This window comes from Paralichthys olivaceus, chromosome 19 (genome assembly GCF_024713975.1).
Source record: "Paralichthys olivaceus isolate ysfri-2021 chromosome 19, ASM2471397v2, whole genome shotgun sequence".
Lineage (NCBI taxonomy): Eukaryota > Metazoa > Chordata > Actinopteri > Pleuronectiformes > Paralichthyidae > Paralichthys > Paralichthys olivaceus.
Window position 1 is genome coordinate 18,762,680 of NC_091111.1, and position 9,875 is coordinate 18,772,554.

At 43.4% G+C, this 9,875-nt stretch overlaps 1 protein-coding gene across 1 annotated transcript; it reads left to right on the forward strand.

Moving 5' to 3' along the window:
• The first annotated feature begins 452 nt into the window (after positions 1–452).
• On the forward strand, positions 453–9,664 carry trim54 (tripartite motif containing 54). The gene is made up of 9 exons (XM_020105022.2): positions 453–2,078; positions 2,241–2,419; positions 4,194–4,374; positions 5,719–5,814; positions 6,304–6,537; positions 6,901–6,923; positions 7,912–8,036; positions 8,470–8,552; positions 9,267–9,664. The coding sequence occupies exons 1-8, from the start codon at positions 1,887–1,889 to the stop codon at positions 8,538–8,540; spliced, it is 1,101 nt and encodes a 366-aa protein (XP_019960581.2). The 5' UTR covers positions 453–1,886; the 3' UTR covers positions 8,541–8,552; positions 9,267–9,664.
• The last annotated feature ends 211 nt before the right edge of the window (positions 9,665–9,875 follow it).

The window sequence follows — 9,875 nt, forward strand, 5'->3', positions numbered from 1 at the left end:
AAGGTGAACACATGTTTCTAAAGTTTAATGAACACATGTTTCTAAAGTTTAATGAACATGTTTCTAAAGTTAAACAAGGTGAACACATGTTTCTAAAGTTTAATGAACACATGTTTCTAAAGTTTAGTGAACATGTTTCTAAAGTTAAGTGAACACATGTTTCTAAAGTTTAAACAAGGTGAGCACATGTTTCTAAAGTTTAATGAACACATGTTTCTAAAGTTTAATGAACATGTTTCTAAAGTTAAACAAGGTGAACACATGTTTCTAAAGTTTAATGAACACATGTTTCTAAAGTTTAGTGAACATGTTTCTAAAGTTAAACAAGGTGAACACATGTTTCTAAAGTTTAATGAACACATGTTTCTAAAGTTTAATGAACATGTTTCTAAAGTTAAACAAGGTGAACACATGTTTCTAAAGTTTAATGAACACATGTTTCTAAAGTTTAGTGAGCACATGTTTCTAAAGTTTAGTGAACATGTTTCTAAAGTTAAACAAGGTGAGCACATGTTTCTAAAGTTTAGTGAACACATGTTTCTAAAGTTTAATGAACATGTTTCTAAAGTTTAGTGAACACATGTTTCTAAAGTTGAACAACATAGTTGAGGACTATACCTTTTGGTTTAGCTCTGAGAATATTGTTATTTCCTGATGAGTCAAAGATAAATAGACAAGACACGTTTTTTTTTATTATTAGTTTTTTTTATAAAGCACATTTTAAATCAACCAGAGGTGACCAAAGGGCTGTACAATAAAACACACAAAGAGAAATACAAGAATCAAACAGAGCAAATTAAATAAACAAAAGAAAAAAACATGTGAATCTTCAATTTAACCTTAAATATACAGAAGGAGAACATTTAATTGTAACTGGTAAACATTTGAGTGTCCTTATGTTGTTTTTATCCACATCTGAATATTTTTTTTTAAATTTCATTTGATTGCTTGTCTATGTTGTTTTAGTATTTTCTTGTATTTCACATCGTGACTTCTTCAAAACAATTATTAAAATGTAATGATTAATAATGAACTAATTGCATTAAAATTAACTCATTGTACAGCACATTGGTCATCAGCAGTTGTTTTTCAATGTGCTATATAAATAAAGTTGACTTGATTAAAATGTTGGACAGCAAACACAATCATCTTTCCCCCTCGTCCTGGACTGAGGGACGGTCAGGAGCAGCTGGTCCGAGGATCCCAGAGATCTGGGATATTTAATGCTTCAAATACGAGAACCTTATACTAGTTTTGACAAGATACTGACTGTGGCTTAAAGATTACGTAATTTGATTGCAAAATAAATGTCCCGTTGTGTTCCGGTGGGACTTTCTGAGAAATGGGATCATGAGCGTCAGAGGGTGTGTTCTGTGAGCAGGACCCACTCTGATGTCTCACAGAACATGATAATCTGATCCCTGCTCTCTGACCACTGTCATGATCCTCTGCCACACCCACGCTGTGCCATGGTGCGGCGGTGGAATCCAGTTTAGACAGTAACTCAAGCCTGAACAAACCCAGCAGCTAAAAATAACAACAGTCAACAGAGCAGCGGCTGTGGGACAGAGACAGAAGGCATGGGAGGGTCTTTACAACGGGGTTGGCAGAGGGGTGAACGGAGGGGCAGCTGGGGGAAGAGACAGAGCGACAGCTAATTCCAAAAAACACTGAGAAAATACGACTTAAAGTGGAATTGAATCAACCTTTTAAGAGGAAAATAGCAGGAGACGTGAAGACTGATGAACACTGATGAACACTGAGCTGCATGAGGCCTGAACTCTAGAAGACAGAGCTGGAATATCCTCCACCTCGTGTTTCTGGAAGCCTCCACTCGTTATCCTCTCCTTTCTCCTCTGACACTTCACTCTCTGCCCTCGGAGGCGATGAACTTTGCCCTCGGCTTCAGGCCCCCCCCAGCAGGCAGCTCGGGGCCCGGTGCCGGCAGCGGCGCCACCATGGAGAACCTGGAGAAGCAGCTGATCTGCCCCGTCTGCCTGGAGATGTTCTCCAAACCTGTGGTCATCCTGCCCTGCCAGCACAACCTCTGCCGCAAGTGTGCCAACGACATGTTCCAGGTGAGCTCCAGCGTTCTCCAGCAGATTTTGACATCCTTGTTTTTCATAAATTTAAAGGTGCACTCCACCTAAAACTTCTCATCTGATGAGGTCGCCTCCTGTGTTCGAGGTCGAGGCCACGACTCACTCCCCGTGTTCGTCATACTCTTCCTCTGTTCTCAGGCAGCTAACCCTCTGTGGCAGACCCGCGGCTCCTCTAGCATCGCTGCCAGCGGCGGCCGTTTCCGCTGTCCGTCATGTCGCCACGAGGTGGTGCTGGACCGGCACGGAGTGTTCGGTCTGCAGAGGAACCTGCTGGTGGAGAACATCATAGACATCTACAGGCAGCAGGAGTCCTCCAGGTGTGTGTTTGCACTCGTTAAACCTCTTGTTACCTCTTTAAACACTGACCACGTCAGGACCAGTGGACCTCACGGGGACCAAAGCTCAGTCCTAATGTGGTAAAACGTCTTTTCTGAGCTCCTGGTTGAGGTTAGATGTGAGCTGTGGTTAGTTTGAGGTTAGGGTTGGGTATGAATTGGTCACGGTTCAATTTAGGGATAAGGTTTTTATCAGGCTGCAGGTTTTGAAAACTCTTAATAGCACTGGATTGTAATTGTAACATTGAGTGACAACCACCAGGGGGCAGTGCTTCATTCTTCATTCATTCAATTCTTCATCAGCAGGGAAACAAACTTACTTTACTCACTTTCTTCACAGGAGACAATTAAATGAACAGTGTCTCCTAGTAAATGATGACTGATGATAACGTCTGTGTGAAGCACTTTGAAACCTCGTTTAGATAAGTGCTGTACAAATAAAGTTATTATCATTATTATATCTTTGTTGATACACTCTGTTGTCTAATGTCCGGTACAACTTAGAAATGTATGTTGTTTTAATTTAATCTTTATCTAATGAGGCCGTGTCATCAAAATTCAGGTGAAATTCATAATCAGCAAATAAACACTACACAACAAAGTATTAATAAATAAACACAACAAAGAACTTAATTGAAACAATCACAGGAATCATATATTCAAACACGTGGAACAACACATTAGTGCGAGCGTATGTATGTGAGCTGTAGTTTTAAACGAGAGAAGAGACGAGAGGTCGATCGGAAGCTTCAGATGAGTTTGCATAAATAATATAATAACAACATGTTCCACGTAACAACCTCTTCAGTGCATCTACCTCCGTTTTATAAGTGTGCACATTTACTACGACTCCGCTCTGTCACGTTCACACGGAAATAGAAGCTAAATGAGTCACTGGTAGAGAGAGAGAGAGAGACGTTGGCATCCATTAGAGACAGAAGGGCAGGGGTCTCCTCATTATCTGTGTGGGCTAAAATAGACGCGATTGTTCACAGCGACGTTCACAAATGTTCTGCAACTTGTAGTTTCTCATAATTTTTTCACGGGTGGAAACATTTCTCATGACTTAATCATCGTTTGTGTCGCGGACATGTACGTCAGAGGACAAAGGGCCGTGATGTTGCATAAACTCTGGATTCCTCTGAGCAGCCTTTTTGCTTTTTCAGGATGCTACACATGCCGACCCGGTACCAAGCACATGCGTGTGTGCATGTGCCAGCGTGACTTCGGACTGAGGTCTGTCAGGGCGGCGTTGAGGAGCAGCTTATTTCTGCTTATGTGATTATAACATGTTTGGCAGTGAAAGGAACTCGTATGTTACATGTTCAAAATGACACATCTGAGAAAACACATGAATTAATGTCATTCTGAGGTATACTGTACTTATGCTAGGCTGTACTATACTACAATATACCATGCTATAATATAATGTACTATGCTATATGATATACAATACTATACCATACTATGCTTTACTACACTACACTATATCATGCTGTGCTATACAATACTACAGTATACTATGGTATCAATCAATCAAATTTGATTTGTATAGCCTAAATTCAAAAATCACCATTTGTCTCATAGGACTTTAACAAGGTGTGACATCTTCTGCCCTTAACCCTCAACTAGAGTCATAAAAAACGACCAACAAACCCGAAACCTCTCCTAAAACCTGCTCCAGGTCAGCGTCCGGAGAAGGTTCAATAAAAACAATCCTGTAAATTCACCTTTAAAAGTGTTTTCTCTCCTCCAGGCCTGTAAACACGAAGCCAGAGCAGCAGCAGCAGCAGCTGATGTGTGACGAACACGAAGAGGAGAGGATCAACATCTACTGTCTCTCGTGTCAGACGCCGACCTGCTCCATGTGCAAAGTGTTCGGACGACACAAAGACTGTGACGTGGCTCCGCTCAGCAGCGTCTACACGACTCAGAAGGTGATTCTGACTCTCTGCAGGTCATCGTGACATTAAAAACTTGAACCAAATATAAAATATTCAACTTCAGCTGTTAGAATCCCTCATGATACTTTTAGTTTTATTCTAATTTCTGAGGGGGTAAATCAAAGTCAGAGTCACTGAAGGTTCAAATTTCATTAAGCTCCGTGAGAGTGAGATGATTTGACCTGTTGTGACCCCGAACTGTCTCGTGACCTATGACCTCACACAGTTTCCTCTGGTTCACCTCACATGACACCCCCCCCCCCCCCCCCCCCCCCCCCCCTCCCCCTCACTTCACCGTCAGACAAAGACACCGACCGAAACCAAAGGATTCAGGCAGAGTCACGGTCGGCGGAGGTGAGCTGGCAGGTTCCCGAGGAGTCGAACAAGCTCACGACTGAAGCGGGAGCTTGTTTAAAGGTCAAAGGACGATGACAGAATTTTATACAACGGTCCGAACTCCAAAATGTGCGTGTGCATGTTGGTGGTGACTCCTTATAGCGGACGATGGCCTTTATGAACCAAATCTCTTTCTTCCTTTAAAATCCTCTATTCGTCTATTTCTGTTTCCTCTCCTGCTTGGATAGTTTACGTGTAAGCACAGGACACATCTGCACACATCTGGTCCTGCAGCCATTTAAAGGTCAGTTACAGTGACGCTAAACATTGTGTTAATGCAAAATCAAATGTTTCGTCCTTAAATACCAACAAATACATAGAATTATGAAACTGAATATTGCTTATGGATCAAACGTAAACACAACATCTGCAGAAGAGAAGTTTTAATTTCAGCAAAACTTTATTTGCTCATCGTGTGGACTCACAAAGTCACACAAAGACAAAGTGCAGCAGTGTTGTTATGCAGATGGCGGCGGCGGCGGCGGCAGCGTCCGGTGTCGTATCGAGCATTTGGCTTTGTTGACATTTCAGGCCGGACGTCTCCATCTCTCACTCTGACTCTGAATCACTCATCTGAAATTCAGATGAGGCCGAGGAAAGTTGTTGATCATCTCAATGAAACAGATAATTTCTAAAACGAAAGCCTGTGGTTTGATTTTTGGCTCAAACACAGAAGAACGGCGTGTTTGTTTTTCTCTGATGACACTTTACAATGAAGTGATGAAGACGAGGTCGTGTGAAGCTTTAAAACCGATGCAGGCCGGTGACTCATGGTGCTTCGGGTGGTGGCAGACGTGCTCATTAGAAAGTACCCAGAGTGCATTTCCTCTTTTAAGTTGAGTCTGGAAACTTTTCACCGACGTGTGGATCCGCATACAGACGATCGAGATTTTCAGAGTTTGTTCTGGAATAAACGCCGGAAATGTTTTGTTGTGTTTTCAGGCGGAGCTGAGCGACGGCATCGCAAACCTGGTCGCCAGTAACGACAACATGCAGACAGTGATCTCTCAGATAGAGGAAATACGCCGCACCGTGGAGGTTAAACACACACACACACACACACACACACACACTCATGTGAGAGTTCTCCAAAAAGTTTTTTGGTAAGGTCACGTTGACCCTTGACCTTCATCCAGCAAATTCTAAGCAGTTCTTCCGTGAGTCAAACTGAATGTTTGTTGAATTCACACATTCACAAGATGGACGGACAAACTGAAAACGTAGAAATGGCAACAAACAAAACAGAGAAGCTTCAAGTTTAATTCTGAATTTAGAAGTTTGTGTTTTCATCTGTGTTTTGAACTGTTGATGGGATTGGCTCAGGGAAAAACTAATCCAGGAATTAATTAATTTAATTTACATTTTCTTTAACCGGACGTTTCTCAGGGAATAATTCATGAATCTTACTGAAAAACATCAAGCAGGGAACTGATATTTCTGAATGTGTGGAATTTGATTGTTGGGCCTTGGCCGAGTTATCAGCTCCTCTGAGTGACGTTCCACTTTAGAACTTCTCTCGACCTTCAGGAGAACGGTAAGCGGCAGAGAGAGCAGCTCGCCGACCACTTCGACGGCCTGGTGTCCATCCTGGAGGAGCGGAAGCAGGAGCTGGTCGGTCAGATTTCCAAACAACAGGACGACAAACTGAAACACCTTCGATGCCTCATCCGGCGGCACAGCGACCACCTGGAGGCCGCGGTCATGCTGGTGGAGTCGGCCATTCAGTCCATGGAGGAGACGCACATGCCTCTGTTCATACAGGTGGGTGACACGTCACATACGTGTGCTGTTATTACGTCTTTAGACTGATGCTCGGTGCCTCGAACTCAGCAAGCATCATCATCATGTCCCACCCCTACACGTTTAAATCAGATTAAAAATACCTGAACGAACACTTGACATCACACAGTTCGCTCCGTCCTTGTTTCTAAATCCAGCGTCTTTACTGTCGATGCGTCACGTCTGCGTCGCCGCGTCTCCTCGGAGGAAACACTGTTCGTTCTGAGACTCAGGTGTCTCAGCTGTTTCATGTTTGGCAGCGTTTCCTAAAGTTTTTATTTCACACGCTGACACCGAGAACTGAAGCACAATCTGATTCTTGTCTCTGTTCTGTCTCATTCACAGAGCGCCACCGTCATACTGGACAAGTAAGTCCTCGTTGTTTTGAGCTGAAGCTCTGATTCTGCATGAAATCTTTAATAAATGATGAGAAGGAGAATAGAACTTGTCTCCTGCAGGAGCCAGTTTCTTATCTATACATTTAATACACAGAGGGTTTATTAGTTATTTTAGGATTTATTATCAGATTCAGATTTCATACTGAGTACATGTGTGTTTTCTTCTTGACAAATTCCAATCAACTGTTTTCATTTGGCAATAAAGTACAAAGTCCAACATCAACTTCATCAACTATGCTCGTGTTGTACTTTTACTTGGATCATTGAACTGAGTGACAGTTCTTCATCCTCGACACACATGTGAACATGTGACACACAGATTAATTTACACATCTGAGTACACACACTGATTACAGATACACAACTCTCCACACAGACACACTGGCCCCATAGTTCATCATATCAAACACAAATTAAAATACATCAAACAAGGACAGATGGAAAAAAAAAACGATTCCTAATTTATTTAAAACCTGATAAAAGCCACTGGACCGTTTATAGCACATGAGACCATGTTAGTGTGTGTGTGTGTGTGTGTGTGTGTGTGTGAGCGGTCTGTGTCGGACATTTAGTCGTTTCTTATATATTATGTAGACGATGATCCACCTGCTGCCAAGAGATCGAAAAACCAAACAACGCTGGCGTCAGCGAGCAGCCTCACGGGACCTGGACCGGAGATCCCTGTGTGTTTGGTTTATCGATACGTCGACATCAATAATCTGTGACACAGACGTTCACCTGGTTCAATATTTATCTGTGTGTGGTTTGATGGAACGATGTTTGAATCTAACAGCTTCCGAACAGTGACTGAAAGACGGCATCCATCGTTTTACGTAATCCTGCTACACAACAAACGCACACAGACGTAAACATTACGACATTAACGCGTTTGGTCCATGAATGAAATAAAAGGATGCGACTCTAACCGTGGAGTTTTCTCACCCGTGTGCGTTGACAGAATGACGGAGGCGGCGAGGGCCTCGAACGTGGAGCGTCCGGAGCTCGGCTACGAGAGCATGAGCCACTTCTTCATCGACACTGACGACCTGATGGACATGTTACAGAGAATGGACTTCTGCTCTGGTGTGTGACACAAGTGGGGAGAGGTCGGAATTACAGACAGTTTGAGGGAGGAGAAGAAAATCTACATGTTAAAAAACAGATTTAACGTTTCACAGAGGTGACGTTTGGATGTGATCTCTTTGTTCCCTTTGAGGAGAAAACCAAATGTTAAAGGTTCAAACTCTTCTCGTCGAGAATAAATGTGGTTAAACGTCCTGTTCTACTGAAAAACTGCACGTTTGATAAATAATAAATTTCACTCAGTAAACATCTCGAGGAGAAGACACAATTTCCTTCAGTCTCCATTTACACAGGTTCAGAATAGACCTGTTTACTGTGTGTGTGTGTGTGTGTGTGTGTGTGTGTGTGTGTGTGTGTGTGTGTGTGTGTGTGTGTGTGTGTGTGTGTGTGTGTGTGTGTGTGCGTGTGTGTGTGTGTGTGTGCGTGTTTTCAGGTGTGGGAGATGAAGAGGATTCTGAAGACGCAGGAGAAGAGTCAGAACTGGACTTTGGCTGCAGATACTAAGACCAACCAGAGGTTTCTGTTTCCTTCACTCTCTCCGAGCTGTTTGTTTCTGTTCTGGATTTCTCCGCTGACGTGTTTGGATGAATTGATCCGGTTTTCATTGACCGCAGCGTGTTCATGAGTTTTAGGGGGCGGAGCTTTGACTGTCAGACCAATGAATGGAGGGGGCGGGATTTTCTTGCTTTTTTCCCCAGGATTACCAACCCAAGCTTTAAGGATCTCTTCGTATCAGTTTGGAAGAATAAATTGTGGTATTAGTTCCACTGCGGAGCCGGCACACGATTCAAAAAGCTAAAAATCTTCCAGTGGAAATCTTGAAGTCTCCAAAAATGCAAAAGGCCGAACTCTACTGACGGAAACTGAAATAGTGTCAAACGTGTCCGAGCCTGTTTATAGATGTTCTTGTCGGGCGGCTGATGAGTTGTAATGTTGGGAGATCTGCACAGTCTGAGCGCAGCAGCAGAGCGGACGTGTGAAATCATCCCTCAACAAGGCCGCTTATGTAAAGTGAGCGGAGAGGGAAGGATTCCCCTCGTCCACTCTGGAGGGGACGGCTTCAGTGTCTTCATGCTGACTCAGTCAAAGACGACAACAACAACAACAACAACAGCATCGTCCTCCTCCGCTGAGCAGGGACATGAGGCCTGGGAGAGTCACTGGTGATTACGAAGACGTGGGACGATCACACTGATCTCATCTTCTCTCGTCTTTTGTTCTTCGCTGCAGGTCCCTGCTGCGGCCCCGAGGGAACGAGACGCAGGATTATCATAATCCTCCAGGAACTGGATCCACACAGTGTTCGAGAGGCCACGACATCAGTCAGTCAGTCAGACTTTATTCGTACAGAAGCCACGATCACAATCACACTTTGATTATAAGTTTTAAACGAGGAGAGATATTTTACATATATGACAGCCCACGATCAGCGGCCTCCATCATTCAGGATCACGATCCCTGGCCCTCGAGATCCTGGATCTGCAACGACAAAGCCCAAGGTCTCCTGGGAGGAAGTCGAGTCAGTAACGTTAAAGTGATGAAGAGGAGGAAGAGAAGTCGAGCTGGTCCAAGGCCGACCTGAGGCAGATCCAAATATAAAAGTCGACTCTTCAGTACAGAGAGAGTGATTCAAGAAAAAGTGGATGGTCAGAAATCCTTCATTCATAAACCTCATGTGTCTGTTTCCTCCTTCAGATGCAGGAAGTCCGACTTGGCCGCAGTTTTACCTCCCACATCGTGTTCTTTTGTTTTCTGCGTTAACACCCAGATCATTGTGTGTAAATATATCTGCCTATGTATAGCTGACAGGAAACGTATATAGTGGATTTAACTCTGTGG